Here is a 15087-nt window from a genome sequence, read left to right as displayed (position 1 = left end):
TTCGAATTTCAAGTGAATCTGCATTCGAAAACTACATCTTTGTTTTTGATGGTGACGCGAGTCTTTTCTTCTTCTTCTTTCTTTTTCTTCTTCTTCTTTCTTTCTTTCTTTCTTTTTTTTCCCTTTTCTTCTTTCTCAGGTTTGGAGATGAAGCACACAATCAAGTGCATCAGCTACTACTGTCAACACGAAAACCTGGTAACAAAGATATTTATCAATCACACATGAACCTTGTAACAATGAAACTGATCAATCACCCATAAACCTTGTAACAATAAAGTTTATCAGTCACCATCCGTTAAAAGACCTCTGGTGGCAAATGAAAGAAACAGCCGTTTTCATATAAAAGAAATTAAAAACGAAAAAAATTCCCTTAAACCCCAGCATGAATTAGGAATGTCACACTCATTTTCTCTCGTTTGGTGCGTACTGTTCTTTGGTCATGGTAATCCTGCACATTGTTGTGCTTTGTAAGATATCTATCCCTATATGATGCCCATTGATTTGAATGATGACCATGTATAGTTAGTTACTTCACTGAGCTGGAGATGAAGGATGTATTATCAACCTATCACCCTTTCCTGGAGATGGATGTATTATCAACCAATCACCCTTTCCTCAACCGACACTCCTCCCTACCTCGAGTATTTGGATTTTTCAATTGATCATGCTATGTAACCTTGATATTTGTTGACATGGCCAGTCACTTGACCAAATTCGATTTATAAATAAATAAATAACTGAATGAAAGAAAAAGAAAAAAAAAGCGAGTGCAAGATACGAACCTTTTAAAGCCCCCCCGTCCACACACTCCTCGATTTTGCAAAGTGATAACCTTGACCTCTGACCTCTGCTTTGCCCATCCACGTGAAATGGATGACCAGAAAGATCCAACTCCCTTCCATTCTGTTTCTTCAGTAAATTGCATCAGAGGACAAAATCGCCAGAGGCAAAGTGTTTTTCATAGTGAAAATATGCATGATGTGAACAATAGACTGAACTCACTATGCTGATTGATTTAAATAATGAATATGGCAACCACAGACACATATATTTACTTCTTTTGTATGTATATATATATATATATATATATATATATATATATATATATATATGGTTCAGAGAACTAAACATTACAGACTTGTTTGCTCAATTTCTAGTGTGATCTTTGTTTCAAGCATGGAGGAGTACTGCATCAGCCAAAATCTGCTTTTCCTTCAAATTTAACATTGGTTCATAAATGCTGAAGTGAAGTTAACTTTAAAAAGTTCAAATGTATGATCATGCATAACAATCAATCTATCCCGCAAACATCGGCATGATATGATTATGCCATAATATAATCTGAAGGGAAACAACAAAAAAAAAAAAAGGTTGTGCTGTCTGGTTAAAATCATCCATCACTGATAATATTTCTTGTGTCTGTTCAGCAATGCATTTTGTGAAAGGTTTTGGTTTTCTATATCTTCTGTGTGAATGTGAAGGGTATTCTATTTATCATATTTACTTATTCACATAAAATATGTGACGGTTAATAACATACGCGGTATATTGTAAACTGATTACACAAACCCCTCAGGGGATGAAGATACAGGAAGGAAACAGGGACATCAAAATAAACATCAGTCCTCTCCCCCTCCCCCCAGCCTACCCCTGTGACTTGAGAAAGATTTATGTTGCCAAGATCCATTACCACAGAGATCAACCATGTATGTAAAGACAATGTGAAAACTAAGCATCCTATGCAACAATAAAAAATATACATCCTCTGGATAAAGGGAGTGGGGAAGGAAAAAAAAAAAAAGAAAAGAAAAGAAAATCTTTTAACCATCAACCTTCAAGATCAATTCACTATCTGAAACAACTGGCCAAAACCAAGTCTGACATTACTACTACTCCTCAAACCAAGTGTTTGCACTGGTTGCAAAAATGAACTGAAGCACTGTCAGAAGACAGAAACAAGTGCAAGGCCTTCTTTCCTTCTGACTTGCTGCACTTTTCATTTCACATGCTTCAACCTTTTTCCAGTTCCCTCGACTCCATTAGACACCCCTCCACAGCCCACGATTCCCTCTGCCAAATATCAATTACATGAAAAGTAAAATCAGATTTTATCAAAGCTCACTTATGCTATGGAGGACCGCAGATGAATAGTCTTGACCTTCCAATGGCAATATAACATCACTCAATCCCTAAGATATGGTTGCTTTTTTCTGGTATATATTACAACGAAAAAAGGATTAAAGGAAGAAAAATGTCATGATCAGATGCTGCTTCAATAAATGCAAAACGAAAAATGTTTAAAGTTTGCACTGTCTGCAATCACAACAGAGAGCTTGGTGTTTGACGGCTGACAACAAATTTCAAAGCTAAAAAAAAAAAAAAAAAAAAAAAAAATTAAATTAAATCAAAATTAAACAAAACTGCTTGGATCACAAGCAGGACACAAGTGTACACAAGCATGTATCAAACCATCAGTCTAGCCATACCACACACTGCCTACAGGAGAAAGACAGAAGAAAGAAATTCAACACAAAACAAAACGAGCTTGTGAACTATGATGACCGCAAACTGTTCACATAATCCAGACACTACCACCACATCATAACAACAACAGGAGCAGAACAAAGCACTGGAAGAGAAGAAAGGTCAACCAACTCGACTTATAATAATCAAATCACAAAGCAGTGGGGAAAAAACATACAACCAACAAAACGTTACCAACCTGGACTATACAACACTGTACCGTTATGTACACACAGTGACAGCCCATCAACAAAACGTTACCAACCTGGAATATATATAACACTGTACTGTTATATACACGCAGTGACGGCCCATCAACAGAAAGGAACAAGAGACCAAACCCAACAACAAAAAACTAAGCTGTACATCCAGGATCTAGCACCAAAAACAGTCCAAAAAAGAATCAGCCAACCCGCCCCCCCACCCCCCCCCCCCCTTCCCACCATCCTTCCTCTCTGAACTGTCCCCTCCACCCAACACCCACCCACCTTCCCTCCTCTCTAAACCATTCCCCCCACCCAACCTATTTCAAATACTAGCGGACTGCTTACAACCATGTCTAACCAGCAACACTGACAGGTGGTATATGTATATATATATATATTCTTTTTTTCTTTTCTTTTTTTCTATTGGACCCATTAAAAAAAAAACGATAACAAAAAAACGATAACAAAAAAAAAGGGGTGGGGGTGGGGGGCTTAAGTTTGCTGAACGAATTGCACCACCACCTTGGATCAAACTTGACAGTAACAACAACGCCAAGCAACAGAACCCCACTGATCTACCTGCACCACAAACAACAGCATCAGACCCAGAATATCACAATACACCAAGCAGGGTGACCGACAGGTGAAGAGTGGCAACAAAAGATGGAAGGGAGGGTAGGGGGATTTGGGGGGGGGAGGGGGGAGGGGGGCAGGGACACGGTAACAAAGCTTGCTGCGATCAGCAGGGAGGGGAGGAGGAGGTGGAGGACAGGGAAAATGGACAGTGGGGGTAGGTGGGGGCAGTGGTGACTGAAGACGAAGCTCAGAAAGCCATCAAAGTCCTGCTCTCCACGATTACAACAACAGACTTAAAACATCAAACCTCCCAATCATTTATAATGGTACAGATAAGAATAACAAATCATAGTCACGAAACCATCTACAAAGTAGGAGAAAAAAATCTATAAATACTGCAGATACATGAAGATGCCATAAACATGTCTGTGAAGCTTTCAAAGTGCTCTGACAACACAAAGAGCACGACAACGCAACTGAACAAGCTGGTGGGAGTTTCTACTGTACAAGTTTAACCAAAGCATATTAAACCGCAGATTGGATTAAAATGATGATAATAATAATAACAATAATGTATGTAAAGTGGAATACACCTATACAAATATACACCATACAATGTACATACTGCATAATATTCACATTTACATTATACAAAAACAGTATTGCAATCACACCTTCAGTGCATCATATACTTGGTTCTCTCAAGAAGAGAAAAGTGGAATTCAACTGGCCGATGAATCTGTTGATGACGCATTGCATTCTGTGATTCATTCCTTTGATCAGTCCCTGACTCTTTGACACACACACACACACACACAATGAAGAGAATCTGCTGTCTTCAAAAAACTCTCAAAGTTGTTCACAAGTTCCAAACAACACATTTTTGTCATATATTAGCATATTTTACAAGTATTGATAAACAATATTTATTTTTCAAACCCTACAAAAAGGAAAAAAAAATCTGCATGAATGCACTAACAATCCTTTTTGTTTTTCAAAGTCGCTCGCATGTTACTATCCTCTTTCGAGATAGATACGATCCAAAACACAGTTCAAATCCACAAAATATAATCAGTCTATTGTTATGCTGAAAAATTCTCTCACAAACGCACAAGTACCTGGGGGTACTGACACCAGCTTGCTGAATGAAACTGGCAACACCGTACAAAAGGAGACTCAAAGAAATAGGCAGGCACAATGACCAGGGTACAGAAAATGAAGACATGTCATCCCAGTCATGGACACTAATATCCCCTTGATGGTCGACTTTCTTTGTGCATCCAACAAGTATCCGATGGAGCAGTTTTTGGCAGAATGTGGGTAGATCATCTCTGGTTCCGCTTCAGAGTGAATAATCATCTCTACACGTGGTAATTTCCAACTTGCACTGCCTCACCATGCTGTCATCCACTGAAACTGAACCGGACAGTCAGCTCCCCATCAACTCGGTCAAAACAGTCTTGTCCAGCACTTAGAAACTAACACAGTGTTGCATGCATTCTAAGAAGACCATCTATGAGATGTCAGTGTCTCTGTCCCAGTGCAGGGATTCACACTGTTGGCTTCACATTCTGCTTTTTGTGATAAACGTACTGTGTATTGTATTGCTGGTTTCTTTGTTTTTTTGGTTTTTTTGGAGGGTTTTTTTTTTTACTTTATCTATTACACTTTTTTCACATCTTATTTTTTTTGTGAAATTCAGCTCAAAAGCACAAAGAAAACAAAAACCCATCCCCAAATTTAAAGTCATATATTCTGACATTTCTAACAGGTACTGATGTGTGTGCATTTCTAGTGAAGACCATATAAATTTATATGCAATATCTGCTTTCTTTTTGCCCTTGAAAACACAGCCTGACACTCCTAAGAACCTCTCTTATTTCAATGAATACTGTAGCGTTTGGCAATACTTGACTAAAGAGAAGATTACAAAGATCACACTTCCTGTGTGTGGATCAATAATGGAAAATAATGATGAAGCAATAAAATCAATAAAAATACTAATAAGGCCATATGTTCTGACATGTGGAACAATGCTCACAAGCGTTTTTGGACTAACTGGCACAAATTCACAGCTCAGGAAGTACACTTCAGACATTCTTCCGAACAGCAACATCGAATAAAAGACCTGCTTTACCATTCATTCATCACAAATATGACAACATGTCATCACATATATGTACATCTAGGAACACACACACACACACACACACACACACGTCAAAATCCTTAAATATGGCTTTAATCTTAGACCACCTGAACTCAATGTTAAATATGCCTTTGTTCTTGTTAGACCAACTTTACTCAACAGCTAATCTCATAATACACCAACAAAACATCAATGTTTGGGGAAATTTATTTTCTGAGATTGGAGAGAACATCTGTAGATGACACTGAACATGTGATCACACACACACACACACACACACACACACAGACAGCAGCTTTGCGACTTGTGCTGAATCATGTGTGCTTTTTTGTCAGTTCCAAAAAATATTTGCAATTTGCTTTTCTGAATAAACCAGCACACTTTGTACACCCAGCAACAAGATGCTCCCTTTACCACCACCTCCATTTACTAAGGCCCCTACATAATGCAATCATCTATCACCCTACTTTCAAGAAAAGGAAAATGTTATTTCCCACAAACACAATGCAAGAAATAAAATGGAAGTGGTTATGTTTAAACTTCAAAGCCACCAGTTTTTTGTCAGGACCTGTGAGGTTCTTCACCTTTCTCCATTTCCGCAACCACCTTTGCTCACAGAATGCACTCTGCTCTCCCTCTTCATCATCAGTCTGTAGAAGCGACTCATTCAAGCACAATGCATTCGCAATCCATACAGTAGTCATCACCTTGGTCCAAAGACAAATTCTAACCTACAATTAAATACATGATTCAACATCTCACCCAACTGAGTCAAGTCATCAAAACTGCCTCATTATTCCATACTGCCATCCCACCTGTTTATTCACAAACAGTTCCAAGCCGATAGTAGCATGAATAACATTTTATAAACAAGAGCACTTGTTTGGATCAGACATCCAGTTGGCCACTTTATCACACAAACAACTCAAACATGCCATCTCTGAATCAACCAAAACACGCTAAAATCATGCCCAACTGATCACCGACATACAGATGAAACTTGAAATGAAGAATTTTAAAAATTCACACATTATATGATTACAGTCCAGTTATCATCATTTTACACTTCTTGGTGCAAATAAACACTCTACCTTTTCCCACCATTGAAGAAAAAAGCTCCAGGACAGACATTAACTAAAGATACACAATAACACAAACGAAAACTAAAACATGGAACTGACCAACTCAGGACACAGTCTCCAGTCACATACGCATCAAACTCCCAACATGCATTGTTCGTTCTTATCAGTATGTGAAGCGAGGTATTTCAAGCAGGCACCATCACCAAATCAAGCGACCAACTCTCCAAGACAGTCACAGTAGTTGTGCATGTCTTCAGACTGTCTCCATACCTCACTGGCTTCAATGGGGAGGGGAGCCAGAACCAAACATTTGCATTCTATGGAAACCTGAATCTGCTGAATGTTGACAGCTGTCCACAGTTCTTAGCAATTTCTCTCCTTGCAATATCAAGTTCAAATCACCTCCACAACCACACACCATTTCACTGGTTCATCACTGGATCTTTTTCCTTACTAAATTGTGTGTGTGTGTGTGTGTGTGTGTGTGTGTGTGTGTGACTGTGAGCGTGTTCGTGTGCATGCACTTTCATGTACAAGCACATGTGCACATTAAGTGTATGAGTGATCGAACCGATTTATGCATGAATCAATAACATGAGTGTATAATGTGCAGGTAACTTTGAGCATGTGGGAAGATCGGGTCACAGCCAGAGTGTGAAGGGCAGGTAAAGGTTTTATTCCAGGATTTGGCATGCCATCACTTCTAAATCATTCTGTTTCATTTGTCTGTGTACATCCACATGACAGCCTGACACTCAGTGCCCCATGGTTCCTCAGTCTGAGAGGAAGAAATTACTGGAACTTCCGCACAAACTTGAAGGTTTCTGCTCAATTCTACCTCCACCACGACCACCACCACTTTGTGTGGGCTGACCCTTCCTGAATCAATACACAGCACTATGCAGACCTCTGTATCTTTCCGTGGGAGGAAACATGTGACTTCTCACCGCAGGACACTGGAGTAATTAATATCACCAGTGAAAGGGATGGGGGATGGGAAGGTTCTAGTTCTCGACAGACTTTTCATTTCTTCCCACCCCTCCCCAAAAAACTGATGTGCTAACACACCCCTAACTGGACGCAAACACCCCATTCCCATCCGCTGTAATGCCGCAGAGCCGTCTGACCAAGAGAACGCATGACTGCTGCAACTCCATCTCATGTGCTCAAGACACGATGCAGAAGCAAGAACCCCAGCACCGCCATGGATCCTGGGCTGTGTGTTGTGGAGGGCTGCAGTGTCAACACTGTGCTGGTCCCCAGCTCCACGGAACAGCTGGGCTGTGTGTTGTGGAGGACTGCAGTGTCAACACTGTGCCGGTCCCCAGCTCCATGGAACAGCAGACTGGGCAACATGAAGAGCAGAAGGAAAGGGAGGATGTAAAGGTCACCTCCACATTCTCTGTTCTGTGTCAACAACAGCAGATACCATCTCTTCCGGTGGCTGGGATGTCCTGGCTGATGTGCTCAGATTCAGCAGTACTGTTCAGTCCTCCAAGTGACCCTTCATGGAGTGTCTGCTGGGTGGTCCAAATGACACCCCTTCCCCTAGGGAACAGTGTCTCCTCAGGTCCTCTGGAAGTGTAACACCCCAGGTCCCCTGTTGGATACCCCACCCCCCCTCCTCTGCTGGATACTCCCAGGATCTGCAGGTGACTACCCCAGGATCTGCAGGTGACTACCCCAGGATACCCTCAGGTGGATACCCCAGGGTTCTCTGGTGGATACCCAGGTGAATACCCAGGCCCTCTGGTGGATACCCTTATGCAGATGCCCCCAAGTCCTCTGGTGAATACCAAGGTCTTCTGGTGGGTACCCCTTGATGGATTACCCCAGGTCCTCTGGTGAATACCCCTAGGTAAATATCCAAAGGTCCTCTGGTGGATATCACCAGGTCCTCTGGTGAATACCCCTAGGTATATATCCAAAGGTCCTCTGGTGGATATCACCAGGTTCTCTGGTGAATACCCCTAGGTATATATCCAAAGGTCCTCTGGTGGATATCACCAGGTTCTCTGGTGAATAACCCTAGGTATATATCCAAAGGTCCTCTGGTAGATATCAGCAGGTTCTCTGGTGAATACCCCTAGGTATATATCCAAAGGTCCTCTGGTAGATATCAGCAGGTTCTCTGGTGAATACCCCTAGGTATATATCCAAAGGTCCTCTGGTGATTATCCTCAGATTCTCTGGTCAATGCCCAAGCATCCTCTCTGGTGGATACCCCATGTTCCTCTGGTGGAAACCCATAGATGGATCGCCCTGATACCCTTATATGGATAACCCGGGATCCTCTGATGGATACTCCAGGGTCCTCTGGTGGATACCCCTTAGAGGATACCCAGGTCCTCAGGTGGATAGCCTCAGGTGGATATCCCAGGGTCCTCTGGTGGATACTGTTAGGTCATTTGGTGATTCTCTGGTGGATACTCCCAAGTCACACTGTGGCCTAACAACAGTCCCATGTGGACTTCTGGTCTTCAGACAGCAACAGGATGACACTGCATATGGTGTACTGAGATGAACGTTTTGGGAGGAATGCATAGTGAGGCTGAACAAAAAAAAAAGTTAAAAGCCAGCCAAAGGCAAGTGAGCTCTTTACATAACTGCTGTCAATCAGCGGCATGATTATGGTCCGACCATACAAACAGCTTTATATCAGAAATATATCAAATGTAAGATTCTTCTTCATTCTTTTTTGTTTTGTTGACTGTACAATATTACTGGTTATATTTTCTGCATATACTGCTGACCTGGAAGAGTGAGAAGTTGTCACCATCAAACATTCATGCAGAACATCATCAATACATTCTGAAGATGAAGGACAGGAACCAGTTTGTCTGCCTGATGAACATACCTTAATTAAAACACACCTTCCACTGTAAAGACAAAGAGGTCCATCTGTCCTTTGCAGATTTCCTTCTTCTCTTATATACTTTTATTTTGTAGCAATGGCAGTTTGTGCACATCAGAATGCACTCACATTTTGCATCATGATATATTGTTACCATTTCCACCCCCCATTTTAAATGAATTCAGTTTTTCCTCACTAAACTCAGTTGTGATCTTCAAACAGCACAGAAAACATAACTTTTAGTCTTAAACCTTTTGCCTTGGAAAAGAAGCACCTGCTTTGGACTCGTACTGACAGCAAGCAAACGAGAAATGCAAGCACAGCACTTCTTCAAGACTTCTTTTAAACATCAAGCCGAATCATTACACATTTGATATTGAGTTTCAACAAATCTAAAAGACTTAGTTAGGTAGCACGCTGAAAGAAAATAAAATTCATAAGAAAAAAAAAGAAAAGAAAAAGTAGGCGACTATGGTGACAAACAGGTTTTGAATATGGATGAAGATTCTTTTTATTATTGTTTTGTTTTAAATTCCTCTTTGATCCAGTAAATGCTGGCAGTTGAATGGTGATGTTGCAGTTTTTGCACAAGGTCAGCAGTATTTCCTTTTATTTAGTCTTTGTTGTTTTTTTTAAGTCACAGGTGAAACTTGTAATAGGGCAGGCTGGCATATTCAGTGATAATCAAACATGACATAAGGGAGAAAAAGAAAAAACAAAAGACAAAATGAAAAGAAAAAAATTCAGTTGTATTCCTTGTTGCAGTTCTGACTTTTGTTGTTTTCTCTCCAATGATGATCCTGAACAGAACAAGTGCGATGACCCCACTGCTGAGTCCTTCCGTCCAATGTCTGTCCTCCACACCTCCTTCATGCAGCGCAGTGTACAGCTGACTGCCTGTCTTTGGATCAAAGTCCCCCCTCTGGAAGAGCACGCAGGCATTTCTCAAGGCAAAATAAAAGCAATGTCTACATCCAACTCGGTAGTAGCGACCTCACCAGCTGGACAAAAACCAGCAAAACCACCACCACCACCATCTGGTCTGTCTGTATGCAACTCCCTAAGACATACGCCAGGTGTTGCTAATACAGTCTTTCGAAACTTCACGTCATCCTTCAATCACCTCCAGCATTTCAGTCCGAATCCCAGTTGTCCTCTTCAGCGGAACTACCATCGTCGCCTTCCTCTTCGCTGTCCTCGATGACTCGTCGTCGGATGTCCCTGGCCCTCTCCATCAGGGCCTGAATGTCAAAGCCACCTGGGAATGACTGCTTCCTCTTCTCTTTGCTCTCCTCCACTTTGCGCAGGCGTTTGTTTTCTGAAAAAGGCAAAAGAACACACAGGTTACGTTTGTTTCTGAAAAAGGCAAAAGAACACACAGATAATGGTTGTTTCTGAAAAAGGAAAAAGAACACATAGGTTACATTTGTTTCTGAAAAAGGCAAAAGAACACACAGATAATGGTTGTTTCTGAAAAAGGAAAAATAACACACAGATAATGGGTTGTTTCTGAAAAGGGCAAAAGAACACACAGGTTATGTTTGTTTCTGAAAAAGGCAAAAGAACACACAGATAATGGTCGTTTCTGAAAAAGGCAAAAGAACACACAGGTTATATCTGTTTCTGAAAAAGACAAAAGTACACACACTCATGTATTCTGAAAAGGCAAGAGCAATCTCAGATTACACTGGTTTTCTGAAAAGGCAAAAGCAATCTCACATTATACTGGTTTTCTGAAAAGGCAAAAGCGGTGGCACATTATATTGATTTTCTAAAAAGGCAAAAGCAATCTCAGGTTAAAATGATTTTCTGTAAAGGCAAAGCACACTAAGGATATACTAGTTCTCTGAAAAGGCAAAAGCAAAATGAAGTTAAAATTGTTTTCTGAAAGGAAAAACCACTCAGGTTACAATGGTTAAGATGTGATGTTGTTAATCTTTCAAGATGATTAGTTTCAAGTATCCACACACACATTCACAGTCGCACTGACTAATCAAAACAAATTGGAGACAATTCCCTCTTTATCTAAGAGCAGCAGAGACATAAATTTTAAAAAAGAAACAAGAGAGGCAAGGCCTTCAAGACTCACTTGTGATACACTCTAAAAAAAAAAAAAAAAAAAAAAAAAAAAAATCTAATCGTTAAAATGTGTTCTGTATTTGTTATTATAAAGCTTCGGGTTAAAAAATTTTTTTTTTTTTAAAGTCCTAACCAGATTTGAACCCCACGTGTTCGGGTGAGAAGAAACTGTCTTACCCATTACACTCTCATGGCTCCTTAACTGATGTTATAAAATTTAATATTTGAACATACTTTTTTAAAGGGTGATAAATCAATTGCGGTATTCGCAGTGAGAACACTGTTTAAATCATATGATTCTGGTGTATCTTGGGCATTCAAAAAATCTTTAAGGGCAATAAAAAATTCTTTTTAAGTCTGCGGTAAAGGAGACGTGACTATCGCCGCAATCACACTGCAACATTTAGCCGTTTTCTCTAGATCTAGATAGAGGTACAAGTTTAGTTACACCCGCCGGGAATGTAGTACGACACGGTCGATTCAATTTCTCTTTTATGTTCATTCTAGTTTTATAGTTTTAAAGTTGATATGAAAATTTAGTATTTTGTTAAACTAATAACATGTAGAGCCAAGTACAAGTACTTCTAAACATCGTAAGAAGTGAAAAGGACTTCATTTTGAGAAAAGTCAAAAGTGGAATTTTTTTCGTTTCATCATAATCAATTCAAGGGTATTAACTCGCATGGTTTACAATTTTTAACTGTGAATTCCGACTGATTCTGTGGATATTTTTATGGCAGTTTGGGGCATAATCCATTAAGTGATGAGGCGTTCACAAATCTTTCTCTGAATAAATATTGAACGGTCTCCTTCTCCAACTTTCCATCACATGTTATCGTGTATTGTCCACTGAATATAGATAGGACTGAACGGGCAGGTCAACAACTTGAAACAAAATGGCGTCGTTCCCGTTCATGAAGAATATGAGCACGCACTTTGAATGTGTATAAATATGTGTATGCAATTGATTTTTGCCCATGACCTTCAGGGCTCCGCCAATAGATCTGTAAAGTCCACTCGTCGTATTGATTTTAGTATTTTCCGAAAAAGACCACTTAGGCGAATGAACATAGTGAAAGCCCTGTACACTGAGAGTAAAACACACAAGCTTTTTATGTATTGAGTATAATTTCAAAATGTAATGTTTAAGATGAGAAAGATCAGTTTAAAGCAAATTAAGTCCCCTAGCATTAATTACAGATTAATTTCCCTTTTTTACTGTCTGCACCAAAACGTTTGCAAAATAAATAAAACTTCCATGCTTCACAAAAGAAGTTCCTGTTTGAACAAAAAATGATATTGACTGCTCTTATTGTTGTGTCAGAATATCAGATCAAAGTGCCAAGTTTAGAGAATACAAAAAATATAAATATAACAGTAAATGCAGTTTGCATATAATTTGGCTTCTTTTTTTAATTTTTTTGTGCCCATCCCAAAGGTGCAATATTGTTTTAAACAAGATGACTGGAAAGAACTGAATTTTTCCCTATTTTTATGCCAAATATGGTGTCAACTGACAAAGTATTTGCAGAGAAAAAGGAGGAGTTTGTATTATACTCCATGTTTGGTGTTTACATATACTTACCATGTCAAACTGATGCAAACTAGGCCTATGGTTTGCTCTGTTTGGCCAAATTTCGCGCGGCTAACGGTGAAAAGACGCCCCTCTTAGTCTGGCCCGCTCTTAGCCAATCAAACGCCTCTAACAGCTATAAGCGCTGAATCATTCCGTGGCCATGAATGAAAATGCCCCATGAGAACCACGGCGGAGACGCGGGGACGGACGGGTGGGCATTCGAGTTTAACATGGTAAGTATATGTAAACACCAAACATGGAGTATAATACAAACTCCTCCTTTTGGTGTCATATACTGTATCATGTCAAACTGATGCAGAATTTAAAGCAAATGGAGGAGGGCAACGCCTACTGGTTCGTATGGGGAGCCCTTGAAACTGAGACGGCAGTGTTAGCCGCGACAAAGGAAATCCCCTTGGAACCGTCAGCCCTGGTCATACAGAAATCCCGGAGGTAGAAGTTGATGAAGGGATTCTCCGACCGCCAGAAGGCTGCCTCCAAGACATGCTGCAGTGGTACCGAGTGCTGGAAAGCAGCCGAAGTAGCTATGGCCCGCACTTCGTGTGTTCTGGGATTAAGACAGCTGAGATCCTTGTGTGCATGAGAGTAGGCTCTACGAATGACTTGGGAAACCCAGCGGGAAATGGTGCCTGCAGCGATATCTTTCTTGTAATTCTCATTGAGGGAGATGAGAAGGCGCCTCTGAGAAGAACGCCTATGGCGAGACCTATTGCAATAGTATTTGAGGCACCGAACGGGGCAGAGATGCCTATCTTCATCATCTTGTGCCAGAATATCCGACAAAGGTCTGACCCTCAGAGAGGGGGAAGGGACCTCGGGGTCTTGGTTCTTAGCCAGAAACTCTGGAAGGAAACGCAGAGTGATGGAACCATCTCTGTGGAATGCTAGATCTTGTGGCAGACCACTAAGACCATGAATCTCACTTCTACGACGGCCCGTGGCCAGCAACAGAAGGAAAGTGGTCTTGAGAGTGAGCAGGTCAAAAGGAATAGTCCCCAATGGCTCAAAGGGCTGTTTTCGAATGAAATCCAGCACCAGGAACAAGTCCCAGAGGGGCACTCTTCTGGGATTCCTAGCTTCCTTCAGAGAGGCGCCCCTAGCCACTTCTCTGAGCAGGAAATCAGCTTCAAAAGCGGGACCACCTAGCTGTTTGATAGTGGTACAAATGGCAGACCTGTACCCTCTCACAGAACTAGCAGACAGGTTGAGAACCGAGGAGCAGTGAGCCAAAAAGTTGGCCAGCTGCATGCTCGTAGGGTTAGTAGGGGGAATGTTCTGAGCTGTACACCAACTCAGCCATTTCTTCCATCGAAAGTCATACAAAGTCTCTGTTCCCTCCCTCCTGGCTTTGGAGACTATGGAGAGGAGGTCGGAGGAGGCACCCCCCTTGGTCAGCGCGGCGGACACAGAGGCTGACCGAGGGGTGGAAGACTTCAATGGTGATGCTGACAGATCCGCCCGCACAGCAGCCACGCGTGCAGGTGGAGCATTTGAGGATTGGAGTGAGGAATGCCCGAACGAGGCTGCCTCAGCAGATGAGGTTTGGTTTCCAGTTCCAGTGGTGGAACATGTGTCAGGGACTGAAGGACCGGAAACCAGGGCTGGGCTGGCCATTTCGGCGCAATGAGGATCATCTGCGAGCGTTCCAACCTGGCTTTCCGTATCACCTTGGACAGGATTGGAAAGGGAGGAAACGCGTAGGCAATCAGACTGCTCCAGTCTAGAGAGAGAGCGTCCACTGCCCATGCTTCTGGGTCGGCGACTGGAGAGACGTACGTGGGAAGTCTCTTGCTGAACCTTGTCGCAAAGAGGTCCACCATCGGCCGGAACCACTGTTCCCACACTCCTTGCAGGGTGTCCTTGTCCAGGGTCCACTCTGTGTGTATGACACTCTTGGACCTGCTGAGAGCATCTGCCAAAATGTTGTCTTTCCCTGCTATGTGTCTCGCTGAAAGTGCAATGCCCCTGCTGTGGCACCAACGGAGGAGAGCCTCGGTCCGCAGAGAGAGGTCTGCCGA

The 15087-nt window shown here is 41.6% G+C and overlaps 1 protein-coding gene across 3 annotated transcripts in view; it reads right to left on the bottom strand.

The window, feature by feature from the left end:
- Positions 1–1072: 1072 nt before the first annotated feature.
- LOC143297785 (uncharacterized) overlaps positions 1073–15087 on the bottom strand; it is a 54270-nt gene continuing 40255 nt past the window's right edge. For all 3 annotated transcript variants that reach the window (XM_076610274.1, XM_076610276.1, XM_076610275.1), the window contains one exon: positions 1073–10711. In XM_076610274.1, coding sequence (XP_076466389.1) covers positions 10527–10711 — 185 coding nt within the window. In that variant the 3' untranslated portion in view covers positions 1073–10526. The remainder of the gene's footprint in view (positions 10712–15087) is intronic.

Source organism: Babylonia areolata, chromosome 23 (genome assembly GCF_041734735.1).
Source record: "Babylonia areolata isolate BAREFJ2019XMU chromosome 23, ASM4173473v1, whole genome shotgun sequence".
In the NCBI taxonomy this organism is placed as follows: Eukaryota; Metazoa; Mollusca; class Gastropoda; order Neogastropoda; family Buccinidae; genus Babylonia; species Babylonia areolata.
The sequence above is the reverse complement of the archived record's forward strand: the minus strand, read 5'-3'. Positions and strand labels throughout refer to the sequence as shown.